The sequence below is a fragment of the Phalaenopsis equestris genome, unplaced genomic scaffold, assembly GCF_001263595.1.
Source record: "Phalaenopsis equestris unplaced genomic scaffold, ASM126359v1 Scaffold000022, whole genome shotgun sequence".
NCBI lineage: Eukaryota > Viridiplantae > Streptophyta > Magnoliopsida > Asparagales > Orchidaceae > Phalaenopsis > Phalaenopsis equestris.
The window spans coordinates 266,076-284,531 of record NW_018164464.1 but is presented as its reverse complement, the minus strand read 5'-3'; the positions used below and the strand labels follow the sequence as shown (position 1 = coordinate 284,531).

The 18,456-nt window shown below is 36.6% G+C and overlaps 1 protein-coding gene across 1 annotated transcript in view; it reads right to left on the bottom strand.

Moving 5' to 3' along the window:
- LOC110018473 (histone-lysine N-methyltransferase ATX4-like) overlaps positions 1–16,912 on the bottom strand; it is a 44,375-nt gene extending 27,463 nt beyond the window's left edge. The window contains exons 1-13 of the mRNA XM_020715802.1: positions 16,406–16,912; positions 16,277–16,335; positions 15,987–16,191; positions 12,735–12,848; positions 12,628–12,657; positions 12,427–12,518; positions 12,255–12,335; positions 11,666–11,801; positions 11,044–11,137; positions 10,856–10,955; positions 10,614–10,738; positions 9,830–9,975; positions 9,638–9,742 (exon numbers count right to left, since the gene is read on the bottom strand). Coding sequence (XP_020571461.1) covers positions 9,638–9,742; positions 9,830–9,975; positions 10,614–10,738; positions 10,856–10,955; positions 11,044–11,137; positions 11,666–11,801; positions 12,255–12,335; positions 12,427–12,518; positions 12,628–12,657; positions 12,735–12,848; positions 15,987–16,191; positions 16,277–16,335; positions 16,406–16,903 — 1,785 coding nt within the window. The 5' untranslated portion in view covers positions 16,904–16,912. The remainder of the gene's footprint in view (positions 1–9,637; positions 9,743–9,829; positions 9,976–10,613; positions 10,739–10,855; positions 10,956–11,043; positions 11,138–11,665; positions 11,802–12,254; positions 12,336–12,426; positions 12,519–12,627; positions 12,658–12,734; positions 12,849–15,986; positions 16,192–16,276; positions 16,336–16,405) is intronic.
- Between the last annotated feature and the right edge of the window lie 1,544 nt (positions 16,913–18,456).

The following is an 18,456-nucleotide window of genomic DNA, read 5'->3' as shown; positions in this document are numbered from 1 at the left end:
TTATAATCCATATTAGAGTTTCATAAATGTGTAATGAACTTTCATATATATCACGATGTTTTTTTTATGTAATCACAACTTTTTTGAGTTATATAAATATTATTAAACTTTTTTGCATTTTCATTTCTAGACATTTGAGAAAATAACATTCTGCTACACAGATTATTCATTCAACTAAAAAAATTTACAAATAAGTTCTTTACAAAATGCACTAACCAAACAGCTAAACAACTTATTCAAAACAAAGGCAGAATAGTCAATTTTACAGAATCAGCTGTTTTCCAGACGCGCTAACCAAACAGTCAGACAACTTATCCGGATCAGCTGGTCATCAGCAGATTATCAGGATAAGCTGCTTATCAGCAGAAGCTGGATAAGCTGCAGCTGCCCCAAACAGACCCTAAGACATCCAAAGAGATAAGAGCGTCAAGAAAGGCAATTATTCTATAGCAATATTTAAAGTTGATTCAATGTCTTATTATGCATACATCAGAAGTTGTTAATGTTAGAAAGTGAGGTTTGCTCATTTGAAAGCACAATTGCTCTGCACAATCATGATTGCTAGGATAAATAATTGATGATTTTTGCTAGTATGGGTGAGTCTCAAAGTAGCTAGTAAAGTTGTAAGAAAAAATTTTACAAAAAGAACAATATGGACAATGCCTTCAAATTCTACCTTCTCCCAATAACTACAATCAGTGGAACCAATCCAAATCTCAATTTACAAAAGGATAGTAACATTCATTTCTACCAAATTCCTAACCACTAATGACCTGGGAAGCTTAGTTATCACGACATCCAGTTGAAATGATTTTCCAAATGTTAGTCCAAGAGAAAACAAGAAGAATTGGTTGAATTGATGAATTTGAAGCCCAGAAAAGTTACCGAAGTTTAAGTAGTAAGTGTTTCTCAATACAGTCAAAATAAGGAGTCCACATGAGACTCCTCGTTAAAAAACCAAATAGTATGATCTTGAAAAAAAAAATAGATTAATCATCCTCTAGTAATAGATAAGAAGATAATGGGAATCAAGATGAACCTTTGAACAATCTCAAAGTTTAGGACAACCCTTACAAAACTTCAACAATAGTGAATTGAAAGGAGATGCAAATTCAGATATCTCAACATTAAAATAATAATAATAAGGGCAGGTTTTGCCGTGAAAGGCGGAAGACAGAATGTGGTGAATTGGAGAGAACTTTGCTGGAAATATATAGAGAAAAAAAAAACACGAAAGAAGCAGCTCTATGAAATAACGAGGAACAAATGTATAAAGAGGCTCCACGACAGCCGACATCCTACAAGGTGCGCACGTAAGAGATAAATCACAATGCAGAATCACCAGAGGTGTCGTAAGCTAGTGAGGAATAGAGTCCAAACAAACAGTTTGATCTGACGCAAGCAAATGCAAGAAGTGTACGTCCTCGTGCATGAGTGGATGAGCAAAACTGAACGACCGAACCTACTTAAGCCGTCAGACCTACCCTAGACGGCAGGTTGGTGCGTCGGAGGAGCACAAGCCATGAGTGCAGATGCAAATGGATGCCGCAAGGCGAACCCTAAACTTTGCTTTGACAAAGAAATATATCACCCAATTCAAATATGACAAAAAAGAATCATTATTTTAGTTATATATTTATAATTTTAAGTGTTAAACATACAAATAGATGAGAATTGAGTGGTATGTATGTAAATCTTCCTTTACTCCTAGGAAAATTTACATACAAATTCATGTTGTTATAAGAAATTCCGTACTACTTCCATTGTTACATGGGTGAGAGGGCTTTGCTTCTATCCACTTGGAGAAGTAGTTCTAGGCCACTTATATGAAATTGCACTGTCCTTTCGATAGAGGAAAAGTTCCATGGATGTCGAGATCCCGTATGGTTAAAGGCCAAGGGCTGATGATCGGATGATGCTTCTGAGTCGGTTGATGACTTAATGGTCCGTATTTTTGACATTGCATGCACCTTCGAGAGTATTCCTCGGCATCTTTGAGCAGGTTAGGCCATAAGTATCCCTGCCGCTAGATTCAATGGGCTGGCATTTTTCCCTCGGAATGACTCCAGCATTCCCGGTCATGAACTTCACGGAGGGTATCTTCAACTTTGTCTTCTCTGACACACTTTAAGTATAAGGACGCATCTGATTTTCTGAAAGTTTTCTCTCAAATAGCAGGTATTGAGCTCTGTGATTGGTGGCGTCCTTGTCGATCTCCCCTGTGTTTAGGTAGTGAAGATACGGATTCATCTAGCTTTTCTTTTCCTCGCCATGGATTTCCATTATTAGTGGTTTTTCAATCGAAAATCGACCTAGTTTTTTAGGTTACCCCCCTCCCAGATGGAGGCTTCGAAATAAGAGTTCGGCGATCTTATTTTCTTCTTTTCAGACGTACTCAATTTTGAAACTAGTGAATCAATCAATCTTCATCTTTACCTTTCCTAGGTATTCTGCCATAGTCTTGTCCCTTGTTTCGAATTCTCCATTGATTTGGTTCACCATCAGCTGTGAGTAGGCTTTCAACAGTATATGGAGGGTTCACATCTTTGAGGCCAAGCAGTGACCTGCAATCAAAGCTTCATACTCCACCTGGCTGTTAGTTAGTAAAAAATTTACCTTAATTGAGTGATAGATATTTTCCTCTGCTGGACCGCATGATAATACTCCAATCCAAGTCCAACGCCCGATCTTCTAGAAGCTCCATCAGTGAACAAAATCTAAGCAACTTTATCGACCGCCAATCCTTCCTTTGTGTCCCATGGCTCAGAGAAGTCTGCTAGGAAATCTGCAACTGCTAGCACCCTCATTGTTGTCTGAGGGATGTAAGAGATGTCAAACTAACTGAGTTCCACGACCCACCTGAGTAGTCGACCGGAATGCTCTGGCTGAGTGAGGATAGACTTTAGGGGGGTGGTCGGTGATGAACTGTATGGGATGTATTTGGAAGTATGGTCAGAGCCTACGTGCTGAGATGATCAAGGCAAATGTCAGCTTCTTCATTATTGGATATCTGAGTTCGACATCTTTGAGGCGCGGCTAGTGTAGTATATTGGGTGTTGTTTTCGAGTTCTTCTCTAACCAGGACCAAACTGACGGCTTTGGGGCCAACCACCAAGTAAAGGTAAAGTTTTTCCTTCGGTTTCAAGCTCTGATGAAGAGGGAAGGAACTACTTGAGGTTTTTAAAAGCTTCTTCGGATTCAGGTGTCCACTCAAAACATTTGGTTTTTCTAAGTATCTTAAAGAATGGAGCTCACTTGTCTCATGATTTAGAGATGAACCTGCTTAACTCTGCAATTTGGTCAGTTAGTTTCAGAATTTCCTTAGTGTTTTCTTAGCATTTATGCCTTTAGGGGTTAGCAAGTACCCTAGGAATTTGCCCATCGAAGCTTCGAAGATGCATTTCAAAGGATTTAATTTCATGTTAAATTTTTTGAGTGTTTGGAAAGTTTCTTTTAGATCTTCAATATGTTGCATGGTTGATCTACTCTTAACTAACACATAATCAACACACACCTCAATGTTCCTTTCTTTTTTATTAGCAAAAATTACAACCATGAAGTGTTGGTAAGTCGCCTCCGCAATCCTGAGGCTAAAGGGCATTACATAGTAACGATAGACTCCCTCACAAGTAATAAAAGAAGTTTTCTCTGCATCTGCAGGGAGCATTTTGATCTGATGACACCCGGGGAGCGCGTCGATGAAGCTTAGGACCAAATAGACGACCGCCAAATCCACCAAAGCATCAATTCTTGGAAGTGGGTATGCATCCTTCGGGCAGGCAATATTTAGGTTGGTGAAATCCATGCATACCCTCCATTTTTCATTAGCCTTTTGCACTATCACCATGTGGGGTATTGTACTTATCAAATGTACCCAACTTCCTCCAACTTTCCTACCTCTTTTCGAATGGGACTTGCCAGCGTCATGGCTGAGTTTCTAATCTTCTACTTCACGGGCCGAGCCGACAGATCGACATTCAATCTGTGACAAAATGCGTCAATTGGTACAATAGGCATTTTGTTGGTCGTCCATGCGAAGACGTCCTTATTTTTGTGGAGGGTCTGGATCATCGGCTTCTTTTCTCCTGCATCAAAAGCTTCATTAATTAAGAAACATTTACCCGGCTCTCCCTCGATAGCTCGGACCTCAATGGTGGCCTCATTGGTCATTAGGCCGCCACCTCTTGAGTTCTGGATGTCGAGAGGATCGTGCTCCACATTTCTTATGGCTCGCAGGTAGCAGACTCGGTACTATTCCAAATCACCCCTGACCGTGATAATTTCCCCATCTCCAGGAAATTTTACACCGATGTGGTAAGTGGAGACCAAAGCCCAGAAATCATTCAGGTGCGGTCAGTTGTATATAGCATTGTAGGTCGGGGGGAAATCCACCACGAGGAAATCCTCCGTTAACGTAAACTGCTTCTCATTTTCTCCCCAACTTACTGAGAGCCCAAACTCTCCTAGTGCCTCCGTCCTTTCGCCAGAAAAGCCATACAGTGGCCCAACTGGAATAGTCATCCGATCGGTGGTGAGACTTAGCTTGTCGAACACCTGCTTGAATAGCACATTTATTGAACTCCCTATATCAATGAGAACACTACATACTTGATGATTATTAATTATAGTTGTTATTGCAATGGCATCATTATAGGAATTTCCCTTCGGCGACAGATCCTCATCATTGAAATAAATAAATAGTTGGTCCTTGGGTTTTGAATCGAAGGTTGCTGCGCAGAGCTTCGTTATTTGTTACCTCTTCTGGTCTGTCTTCCTAGGTGGTTCGCTCCATCCAAAGATAGCGGACACATATCCTGCAATGTGGATGGTGTTTGTGCAAATAGGTCCGTCAGCTAGTCCCCCCATGAGAGCATTGCCTTGCCTCTGGTCGCGACTCCAGGGGTGACAAATTTTTTTAGCTTCCCCTCTTTTATCAACTCTTTTATCAGGCTCCGGAGGTGCCGACATTCATTTGTGTCGTGCCCGTAGTCCCTATGATGCTTGCAGTATTTCCTACTATCCCGGAGAAAGGCTATAGTTTTCATCGGGAGTGCTTTCTTGAATAATTCTTTGTCTTGAATGGCGTCCACTATTTTTACAATGGACACACTCAATGGGGTTGCTCGGGGGACCCCGTGGCTATACCGGGGTTGGTCATAATAATAAGACGATCGGTAGTTTTGGACGTTTATTTGTCTCCTCTGATCCTCATGATGATGGGAGGAGTTGTTGGGGTGGTTTTTGTAGTGTGCGTGGACGATCGATCGTTCATTCTGTCTTAATATCCTTTTGTTGTCCTGCGGCGGCCTCTTTTGGTGTCTTTGCTCGGCGGGTTCGATGGCGTTTTCGTAGGTAGCTATGTACTTATTAAGCATCTCTAATAGCTCGGCCAACTTTGCTGCTCTGCGAGATTAAGGTTGAAGCGGAGTCTTTCCGAACTTACCCCCTGTGTTAGTGCGACATGGGCCATATCAAGTTTCAAGTCTTTCACATCCAATGATTCTCTATGAACTGTGTAATAAATGATCACAAGCTCTCTTCTGCTCCTTGTTTCAGTTTCCATAAGGATCAGGCGCACTTTTTGGGTCTCAAAGCGCGGGCAAACTAAGATAGAAAGAGCCTCCTGAACTACACAAAATAAGTGATCACTCTTGCGAGTAACCTGTCGAAACATCTTAGTGCAGAGAATCTCGACGTTGTAAGAAACAGCTTACACTAGAGAGTGTCAAAGGTTTTTAGCAAGCATATGGAAGATTTAAGCGACGCGAGGTGGTCATTGGGATTCAACCTTCCTTTGTATGACTCTAGGACGGGCATTTTTAACTTCTCCAGGGGTTCAAACCCCGAGACTTGCAGTGAAAAGGCATTTTTCGACAGATACGGTGCCTCGATTCGCACCTATCAATTCCTCTCCTCCCCAGGGGCGGATTCAGTGCTATCTCGGTATAACACATCGTCGGGCTTCTCCAGTAGGTGGATTGTTCTTCTTCCATAGTTCGCTGGCGGTTCCCCATGAGAGGTTTGAGTGCCCCTGTTTGGGCCAATTCTCCTGAAACTATGACCGCCCCTAGGGCAACTACCGCTCTGAGTAGCTCTGCAAAATGTCTTGACATCTGATTAGTGATTTGAGTCCACAGGTCTTGCAGGCCTTGCTAAACAAATTCCTCCATGAAATCTTTGTTCTTGTTGCTTCTGCCATGTTCCTCTGTGACCGAAATCTCCTTGTTTTGTTGTTGAGCTCATTTTCTTGTTGATGACATGTTTCCAAGCTCACACCCCTTAAAGAATATTGAATCCAAATATATCTGTGAAACGCACCCAAGGTATAGAGTGTCGCACTGAAAAGAGAGTATAGTGGAAAATAGTAGAGAACGTGTAACATTTGTTATTGATATTGACCTCTTATTTATAGGAATGAGTCCAGGTTTTTCAAAATTACATATTTACCCTCTCATCCTTGGCATTTCAGAGAGGCATTTTAAGTATTTTACAAGAATATTGAATACAATAAGGTCGATCGTATCATCCGGTCGGGAGATGCTTGTCGATTGTTTGCTCCATCTTTACATAGACTGATCATCATTACGAGGGATAGTTCCTCAATTCGCTTTGTCAGAATCTGATTTCTTCGATCCTCTGTTTCATGCTTTCCTTGTCAGCCTATGATCCATCAGTCGTCTGGGAATTGTCCGTCATTGATGTCCATAGATCGCTCTATGTCTTTTGGGTCATCTGATTGTTTAAAGATTCATGCATCTCCGTCATTGATGTCCATAGATCGCTCTATGTCTTTGATCGCATATGAAGATGAAGCAAGAACAACGACAAACAATTGCAATGGACCTTGAAACTTTGATTTATAGATGAAGAAAGGCATCAATGATGAAGAATAAAAAAGAGATTTATCTTATGTTGTTTTAATGAGTTCAAACACCATAGTAATTTGACCAATCATGCATCTTCAAGTTATTTAGATAAGTTCTCTAAAGAAGAAGACAATGTGATTTTGCTTGTCATTGAAGACAAAGGAAAGGATGGAAATTACAAGATTCAAATCTTTTTATTTATGATATTATGAAAATCTAAAAAGTAAATTTTATAGATATTAAAAATAATTATAAAAAGGTTCAAATATACTCAATACTATTAAGATGATTTAATAAAAATACTCTTTTCCACTTCTCTCCATTTTAACACGGTATTAAAAGTTAGTGTTTAAAAACCACCCAAAATTCTCTAAACACTTTTTAGACAATGCTGTACTTTTGAACTTTTGATCTCTATTACACTGTTCCCATAATTTCCTCTTAATGAAACTAATTTGTGATCTACCAACTTCTCCATTGATGAGACCCTTATCTCTATAGTCGATTAGTAGGCATTAGGCCCCCACTATTTCTCATAAATATTAACACCTTTGCAATCTACACATATTCTCAAATTGTAACTACATCAATCTTTAATCCACACTACATTGACCTCTTGATCGATCCTCTTTACCAACTCTCATTTTTGATAGTTTCAATGATACATTCATTAACACCTTTAAGTAGTACCACAATTTTTTTCTTTTTTCCCTAAATCAGTGCCTCTACTTAAAAATCTTAATTGCATCTTCTTTAATATATGTGTTTGTTAAGTCTTTATATTTAATTCATACTACTATCTTTCCGCACTTATTTGCTCACCCTTCGTAACGCTGACATTTAATTACTTCATCTCTAGTCACAAATATTCCCAAAATCAAATTAATATCTTTTATGTCACCATGAGTTTTTTAGGTAGTGCTAAAATATAACTTATTTATTATAGAAATTTCTTTATTTATTAACAAAATATTTTCTCACAATTAAGAATATTCTCTTTTATTACATTTTTTTTTATTTTTCTCTTCCATTAGTTATATATGGGAATATACATGCTATTAATACAATAAATAAATAAATAAATAAGTAAGTTTATTTACATTTTATTATCCTTTTAACATAGTATTAGAATATAGCACTAGATCCATCATCAGGAAGCCTTTAAATTATGATGCATGCTGCAACGTAAATACACATCTATTTTTCACCTCTTCGTTTGACTTCCTCTTAAAGCTTTTTAATCCCTTCTCGTTTCACCTCCTCTTAAAGCTTTTTAATCTCTATCATTGACAACTGAGAGACTTATTCATCTTTATATCTCACAAATTAGGACATCACTGCAATCTTCTCAATTATCTAGTAATAGTGCAATACATCAATGACTTTGTCTTCATTAAATCAATTTTCTTAATTAGATGCTCTCTGTTGACATTCTATTGATTCTCGTAGACACCACCCTCTAATAATATCTCCCTTTAAGGATCCCACTATTGCCTACTTTAACAAGGATCTTTTAAACTATTTTGACTTTGACGAATAAGTTTCACTCATCTTATGACCTCACAATCTCAAGGCAGCAAAAAACTTTGATTACTTTATCATTGGATGCTACAGCTTAATTCAAGTTGACATCTTTTATACCAACTTGCCATATCTAAATTACAATATATGCTAACCTACTTGTATGAATCTACATTATTTATTAAAATAATATTTTCTCATTATTGAAGATATTCTTATTTATTGTATTGTCTTAATTGAACTTCATTTTTTCCTATATATAGACTCAAATATGCTTGTACTAATAGGAGAATTGAGTAAAATTAGAATCATTTCCAATTCTCACCTTTCTAAAAAATATATTAGAGAGAGAGAAGGTTAAAATATGATCTATTGAGAATATGTTGTTGAAAATAAACTTGAATGAATTAAACTTTTCGAATGAGGTGTAGCTAATGCACACATTAGAAAAGTAGATAATACTAGTGCAGGAAAATTTGGAAAGATATGTGATAAACTAAGACTAGACTGAAAGAAATTAATCAAAATTATGCGCAAAGAATAGGAGTAACATCTTAAATAATACTTAGTAGAAAGAAATGAAAAATGAAGATTTATAAGATCTAATGAAAAGAATTAGGATAAGGATAATGAATATATATACATCGCGTATGTATTTATATGTTGATATACTAACATTTCTCTATATAGATAGAAATATTTTTATAGATGATCTATGTTCTTATATTCTCAATTATGCAACATCCAAATAAAAAATTAAGATTATTTATAGTAATCTATGAGATTAAAAGTAGCATGTTAAATTTCATAAACTTCCGAGAAATCATGCCTTAAATAACACAAAGAATAAACCTAATGAACTACCTTGACAACAAAAGGCATGATTCATTAATTTAAACAAACAAAAGAGTTCTCAAATAAAAAAAATACATATATAAGTATACAAAACAAAAAATAATTCCAAATACTTGGATTTCTTAAAGCACATATTAATAGTGCGCTTAGCAATGGGTATTATAAGCTCCTTATTTTTTTCATCAAATTTAATTCGTGTTAAAAAAATCATATAATTTGATCACATCTAAAGTCAAAGATCAGCATCAATAAGCCTGAACTTGTATTTGAACATATGAATATTAAATCTTAGTCATGTTAAGAATTTTTTTTCTTCACATTAAGCTATGATTAAATTCAGGGCAGCAGCGTTTTTGAAAGTAAAATTGATTTCTAAAATATAAACGGGAACTAACCTCCATGCGATATCCTGCTCTTGAGGCACACATTGCATGATAATAGGTTGAACACCTACAGCATTGCGCGCATGAACCGTGCACTTGCTTACATATTACGCATCTCTGGAGCCAAAAGGACAAAAACTGATAAGTAGATCACCTTTTTTGCAAAATGAAAACGGCTATGTTTTCTTTGCTTCTAAACTTAACCTTCATAAAAGATTGTGGCGGTATATTCAATATGCCAACAGCAGGTTCCATTGTAAGGTCATTTGCAAAAGAAACAGTGGGCTGAAACCAGGCGCAAGTAACATGAACCCACAAAGAATCAACATCGGTTGGCTTCAACGCGCCACCTGAGATAGAGAGAGAGAGAGGAGGGTGAACGACACGAGAAAGAGAAAGAAAACTGAGCCAAACCAACTCATGAGCCAGCTTCGGCTCGGCTCGATAAATACCCGTGAGCTGAGCTAAATGTGTTAACAAGCCAAGCTCAAGCCAACCTCAACTAGACCCGTTAGCACGTGAGCCTATTCGTTGAAGAAATATATAATAAATAAATTATACTCAAAATATATTAAATTGAAGATTTTATATTAAATTATTAAAAATTTTAAAAAAAATGATACTTTACATTTTATATTAATTGATTCCTTATTATTTATCTTCTAATTGCTCATATTATTTGTCATTTTATTATAAAATTAGTTTAAATTAATATTTTTTCTATTATATAATAAACAAGCCGACTCGACCTCATGGACTAAACCTCTAGTTGGAACTCTAACTCAATTAATTAATCAAACTCAAGCTCAAATTGAGGGTGACTTGAGCTCTGACTCAACTAGTCTACACCCTAAGATATAGAGAGAGATCTATATACTTTTGTGGTGCTAATGAACAGAAACACAGATCATTAATTGCGGATCATAGCCCAAAAGTGATGGGATAAAAAATAACTTCAAATTTAAAAGAGTTCTACAGGATGAAATACCTTTTACAGGGCACAGACAGCATTCCTTGTTATGTTGAGGAGTTTCACAAGCTGTGCAAACCCAGGATGTAAAATCTCGTTCTCCTCTTATCCCATAGCATTCCTGATGGACAGCTACCTGACATCTGGATTTTTTTTTTAAATTAAATGACTCATATTCAGCTGAATTATTTGATTATATTTTGATTCTGGAGCACTAATGCAAAGCAGAATGTGGGGAAATATGAGAAATTGACAAATACCTGATACAAATAATGATTTTATTATAATCCCAGTCCTCAATCCATCTACAAATTGCACATCTTTCAGTTGTCCATTTAGGATACACCGGTTCATATGCTTCTGCAAATATGAAATCAAATCCCAACAAGTTTATTGGACTATCTTCAGGGGTATAAATGAAATGGCAATGAAAGCAATGAGGACCTACCCTGCAACAAAGCAAATAGATTTTGTTCTCTCTCTTTAAGAGACATTTGTTTAACTTGATTGGCTGGAATCGTCTTGGTAAGGTTATGTCCAATCTGCCAGGTAATAAAGAACAAAAACATAACCCTAAAGTGTATGATACTTCTAAGAGAAATAATTTTTTAATCTCTTATGAGCAGAGAATGACCTGAAAACTCAAAGTTCAACATCAAAGCATGCACGAGAAGTAAAATTTAAGTGCAGCTAGTGATTCAAGAAACACATAAAGCAAAAGAAATGCAATGTCTTTGTTTCATCTAAAAGGTACTGCTACCTGACATAACTAACGGAGGAAATTTCATCGTCAATAAAATAAATAAAAACTTACATAAATACCACACAAATATTGCTACCTGACACCTTACCTGTCCATGAAAAAGGAGCATTTTACTTTTTTAGAGTTAAAATGGTGAAATTTTTTATGTGATATGAAAGATTTAGATGGTATAAATGTAAAAAGTAAAGTTTTGTAAAAAGTAAAGTTGTAAAGTTTGTGTTAAATATGTAAATACATAGGAATAGGGTGGTATGTAGTAAATGGCCCTAAAATAAAGAATGAATCAAGCTGTTGTTGGTATACAGACCCATTCTCCCAGTGGCGTCATGGTACTTTTAACTTTGACGCTACTCTTCCATTTTTTACTTCTACAACCTGTGTGACGCTCCCATTCACTAAGTGTAGCTTTTTTTCCCTCGCAAGTGCTGCAATGACATATCACCCTGCCATAGCCATAAACCATAATGAAATAAGCAGTAACTTTATTGAAAACACTTATAATTTCGCTCCTTAGGAAAAATTCATCCAAATTGAGAATGAAGCGAAGCATCCAGAGTAATTAGGGGCCATTTGATAAGGGCTTTAGCTGTTTTAGTAAATCGTGTAAATCCAGAATTTAGGACAAAACTAAAATCATTTAAGAATGAACCGGATTTATAGATCCAGAATTTAAAACTGCCATTTTTGCTGTCTGCAAAATTTAAGTTAAATCCTACTTAAATCCGTATCACAGCCCCTTAATTTTAAATATTTCTCAACACAAAAAAAGGAACTCAGTTTGACATAACCATCTCGAATCAGGCTCAGCAAACAATTAGTAAATTAGTTCCAATAAAATCATTGAGTAGAAAATCAAAGTCTCTCAACAGTTCCAATATTCAAAATAAAGTGCTTACACATGTTGCTCAGCTAAGTACGTCCCCTCCATACCATAACAGCAAACGACAATCTTCTGTGGCGGAGAAACTTGCAATTGTCTGTCATAGCAACCGCTTAAAACATTGAAGACAATAGAACAAAAGTTAAAAGTGCACTTAGGAAAGAATGAAGCAGACACCAAATGCCTACCTAACTTGCTCATTATTCCTTACTGATTCTAGTAAATCAAACTTATGCTTTAACTTGCATTCAGGAGATAAATAAGCACCACCTTCCAGGTTCTATAAGTATTGAGAACAATGTTCAATCAGTGGAGCATACTTTGAATACTTTAATACAAGTATAACTAAATAACTTTCCAAATTAAACTGATCCAACATGAATACAGACCTTCAGCTTGGTGTGGTTTTTCTCTGAAAGCTGTAGAAAAAGAAAACAAACTAGTTAGCACAGAGAATGGTTTAGCTCTGAGAAGTGAAATAACTTTGTTCATCAACCTTCATGCAGTTCCGAGACACTGAGCCTTCAAGATCACCATTCACATTCTTTAGGCTTACCACTGGAAGGCCAACCACATAACTGTCACAGTGAAGACCAGGATAGTCAACATCCTACAGAAAAAGGGAACCTTAAATAATCAGCACATGAAGTAGGAAAGAGTCTTTAAAAACAATTAATTTCTCCATTAGTATCACAAAAAATTTAATTATAGCAAAATAACAACTAATAATTCAGAGGCAGACATGAACCGAAGCTCCTGTTTGAGGGCTCTTTAGAAAATATCAAGAGGCACGAGCAACAAACATTTCTATAATGTAAATGATAGCTGTCAAAATAGTTTCCTAACTCTTTGAAATGGGCCACTTCAGTCCTAGAGTCTACAAAAGTATTAATTTAGTCACCATATTTTTTAAAACCGACAGAAATAATTTCCACAGATTACTATTTCAGCTCTAATTTAAAATTTTCGGGGACTATTTTTGGCACTTTTATAGGTTTTGAGACTAAATGGCCCTATGTAAACAGTCAAGGGACTATTTTGGCACTTTACTCTAAGCATCTATAAACAAACTCAGATACCTCATTCCGTTAAACATTCTTTTAATTCCTAGTGAGGCACAAATAGCAGATCTGCTTTGCAATTTCCGTAGAATACAATAAACCAGTTAACAGTTAGCTTGCTTTTTATAGGCATATGAGAGAAAAGTGTTTTACAAGCTTATCAGCAAACATAAAAAACATTTCTAAAGTTCATGAAACTATTTTCTTACATTACAATTTTTTTAAGGTAATTTAGATGACTTACAGCAAGACCTAGATTCCTCTTTCACCATAACTAGCTAACCACCTTTACAGAACATAACGTCAAACAAACAACAGTGATGTGATTAAAATTACTAGATTGTCACTCATATTTGTATACTTGGCCAACAAAGAAAGAGTGAGGTCGAAGGAACCAAACACTCAATTTTTTTTTTGAAAAAAATGCATAAAATCCACCTGCTGCTTGAGAAAATCCTTGTAGATAATATTGAGTGCTAAAGGGAAGTGGAGGCAGCAGCCTTATTTATTAAGATCAACGGATAAAAAACTGTCTTGAAAGTCAAATCCACTATCCAGATGATCCATAAAATGCATATCTATCAATCAAGCACAGTTGCTATTATTGCCTATACGGTTAAAGTTTATAGGAGGGAAAATGCGATACAGTCTGAAATTGTACCAAAACTTCACCTGCGGAAAAATACCCTCACAAGTCACAACGGCATGTAACCATTAACATTATCCTCCTCGGTATCTAATGCAGTTTTGGCTGCAGCGCCAGATTTACATTAAAAGAACTTATAAAATCAGATAAATTCGGCCAGCAGGTATAAATCCATTAAATCCGCCTCACAGCCAGATTTATTAAATCAGGATTTGCCTCGCAGAATGGGGGAGAAATAGACGGAAAGGGGGAGAAAGCAATTTAAAGAAGAGTTGGATTTAGTTTTTTTTTTTTTTTTTTTTTTTTTTTTTTTTTTTTTTTTGTTGGATTGAGGTTACTAAAAATGTGCTACCAAACACCCCCCTGAAAGTTTTCATTTTCAAAATTAAATTCCGGTTTGCTCGACATCGCGAACAGGTTAACCAAAGGGCCGCTTTAGGAAGAGTAGAAGTAGATTGGATTGGAAGTGGTAGACCATGGTGGATCTGCTTGGCCAGAAATCAGCTCTGCTTACGATGAGGAAGAGTAACAAGGTCCTCATACTACCAAAAAATTTATATTTTTGCGACTTTCGGCTCAGCCTCAACACGCATACATGAAAGGAGGTTTGAGAAAATACAGAGACGAGAATCGCTTTGACACAATAGACAACTTAAATATTAGTATTAAACGGCGCCGAGTCGAGTGAACATGCGTGATGCAGCTCGTCACTGCATGTCTTTGGAGCTTTGCGATTAAACTCGCACTGTACAAAATAAATTTGAGAAATTTAGTTTTATATTTGTATTTATAACATCTTATATTTTTTATGTGATTTTAAGAGTTTGAGTGATATGCGTATAAATATGAATGTTCAGAGGCTAAATATGTAAATACATGAGATTTGCTTGGTATGCATCTAAATGCCCTCAATAAAATAAATTAAAATAAAACAAATGCGTTCAGAGATTACTCGTGGAAGTGGCAGGAATTTTGATATTAATCTGTAATATGGCCTTTTTTTTTCTCGTGCCGATGAAAGATATTACTTTACAAAACCCAATGTCAGCGGATAGTGCAGACAAAAGAGGATAGAAAAATCGGGCGACATAAACAGTTCATTCCATTTTTAAAGTGCCTACGGTAGAATCAATCATTTCAGAGCTTTTTCATAATCCTCAAAAACCTCCTTTTTATCATAGGATAGTTAAATCAACTATCATTTCACCTCAAATTAAAAGTTTTTTTTAATATTATAAATATCATATATGTTAAGAAAGGAAGAGGTTGACCTAAGATGACTTGTGCATATTGTATAAAAAATGATAAATGATATTAATTTATTAGAATTAAATAAAAATATGATACTAAATAAAGGTAAGACAAAAAGGATTCATGGAGCCGAACCCACTCAGTGGGATAAAAATTTTGTTGTTGTTGTTGTATTATAGTATCATAAATCAAGAATCAGCGGACTTTGTGATGATATTTTAAGAGTTGCTCATGCTAAACTAGAGGGCTATGGATGTAAAAGTATTAAATAATTGGTTCTTATAAATTCTAAAACTTTTTAGAAATATCATAAATCAAGAATCTGCGGATTTTGTGATGATATTTTAAGAGTCACTCATGCTAAACTAGAGGGCAGGCTCATTTCTAAAAAGTTTTCAAAATGTCGTCGTTTCCAATAAGCTGCCTCAAAAGGGTCCTAACGGGCCCTAAATCTCACCTACAGTCGAATTTAGTGAATCTAGACTTAAGGTTGAAATAGAGACAAATCGCGCAAAATTTTGATTTAAGCATGTTGTATTTTATTTATATTGTTTTATGTTTGGTTGTTGGAATTACCTTAAATTCATACCTAAATCCTATTTAAATTTCTCTATCAAACACCGCCCAAAAGCCAAATGCACACTTATATGAAGAGATTTATAACACCCATGTGTTATAAATGCAAATATGAAACTTTAGGTTATGAGATGTAAATGCATAAGATTTGTGTGGTACGTATGTAAATTTCCCTATATATATATATATATATATATATACACATTTCCCATACCTGTAAGAATTCCCGATCATGGTTAGAGCCTGTCGCCTCTTGAAACTCGCCATAGAAAGACTCACGAGGACTTGTCTGCTGCCAGGACATCTCCATCCCATCCACCTCCATTTCCATAAAACCATTCTCAGCCAGGAAAGCCTCCTCTATCGCCAACCTTAACTCAGACGGCCTCCTGTTATACAATTCTGTCTGCCCCTGGAACCTGCAAGCCCACAAAAATTATCACCTTTCCAACAGCATAAATTTAATAAAATTATCAATCTAACTTTCAGCTTGCATTATTGTACCTGTCCACATTGTCTATAAATGGAAAAACCATATCTTCTTTCAACAATTCATACTTCCGCTGCATAATTTAATCACATTAAGCTAACAAAAAGGATAGTAATAAAGAACTCAAAAACACATTCCCTTACATCTCCACTTTCAGAATACCCATACAGCATCACACAAATGGTTCCAGCGATGAAGGAATTAGAAGCTGACTCAGGAGCTCGTCGCATTGGGTTGACAACGATAGCTGGCCAGGCGGGATATCTCTTTCCTGGCTTAGCCCAGATGACATCCCCCGAAGTCAAATTCATGGAGGAGTGAACATCTTCTCCCTGTTCCATTTTATCAGCAGATACATTCCTCGCCGATTCATCTAAATCCACCGACGATTCATGAAGAAACGTCAAACCGCTCGGCGAAAGAGAATTTTTCATTGGTTTCATATTCCGGCACGCTCTGTTTTCGGCGACAACACATTCTTCTTCGAAATCGGCATTAATAGCCCTAGGCTCGAGTTTCGCCTTCCTACAGTTTTCGATGAGGAACGAATCACCGAATCGCGTAGGAAGCCCATACGCGCGTTCCTGCTTCACTCTCACAACCGGCGACCGCCGCCTCCGCGGAGAAACCCGGCAGGCCATCCATCCCGATGCGACCGGTTCAATCGAATTCGCCTGGCAACGCTTGAGGCTCGGCATTTGGGCCCCGTGCAAACGCTTTATAATCATCTCCTCCACCAAAGATTCAATCTCACAACCCTAGGCTCCGGCGTGCACAAGAGACGCAACCGACATTAAACCGAGGATTCGATTCGAGATATCCCAAATCGACAAGCAGAATAGAATAGGTTTCAGAGAGGGAATTAGGAAGAAGAACCAGAAGAAGGATGCCCTAATCGTGGCAGAAATGAAATCACAGACAAAAAGACGGATCGCCGTCTTCGCCCTGAAATCGAATACCAGCGCGGCTGAAAAATACTTCCTATTTCATCGTTAAATAAGCGATGCAACAAAATCCCACTTTTAACTACGAAATCAAAATTTTTCGGAGGCGAAGATTATTATTTTTCATATAATAATAAATATGTATATGTATATTTTTATAACTACAAAATTAATGAAATTATGGCGAAAATTTCGTGTTCGCCGGAGAGCGGGAGGAACCCGATGGATCGTGTTCTGCGCAACGGCTAACTTCTTTCTTCGTTATGATGATGGACGGAGGTTGTTGTATAAAATATAAATTAATAAAAGTATTTTTGGTTTTGTTATGAATATAATTATGCCCTTTACATGGGGTTTATTTTCTTAATTGCACTGTACTTGATGAATAGTATTAAGTTATTATTTAGAAGTTGTGTTTCTCCAATCAAGAGGTGTAAGTTTTGCGATTTGAAATGACGAAAATTTATCATTCTTACGAAAAAATTTTGGGAGAAGTTCTTGCTCCTCCCTCACTAACGCAAGGCCGAAACATATGTCTTGGGCTCTCTCTCTCTCTCTTGCTAATAGAGATTGCTCAACTGAAAATTTAGGTTTTATTTTAGTGTTTAAGCTGTTTTTAAGTAATTTTTTTAATTAAGTTTTTATTAACATTTTGTATATGAAAAATTTGTCAGCACGGATCTCGAGACAGATGAACAGTTAGGATGGAATATACAGACGATCAAACGAGCCTTTTCACGATCATTTGGGTTGGATACTGGCGAAGGATGTGTCTAGTTCTAGCGATCGGAGGAACACACCAGAGAATTTATTGCAGGGTGGTGATTGGCCTTAAGGAGGATCAACAGGAAACAACCTTTTTTGGATGGATTGTCGGGGGAATCAAGGCACAGCGAACAACCGACGAGATTCCTATCGATCAAATCAGTCCTACAATCTTATTACATGTGGATATTTTTTGTAATTACCAAAAAGTGCCTCTATTTGCAAAACTTGGATTCATCCTATAAATAAGGGGTCAATGTCTTGAATAAAGGTTACACATTTCTTGATGATCTCTACTTCTCTCTTTCTCTCTAACTTTTTATACCTTGGGAATGTTTCTCTGACATTTTTGGATTCAACATCTTTTAAGGTGCAATGAGTGTGGAAATATGTCGCAAATAAGAGGAGGAGCCTAACAACAACAACAGAAAGAATCCAATCAAAGGAACATGGTGGAAGAATTCATCTAGCATCCCCCACACCCC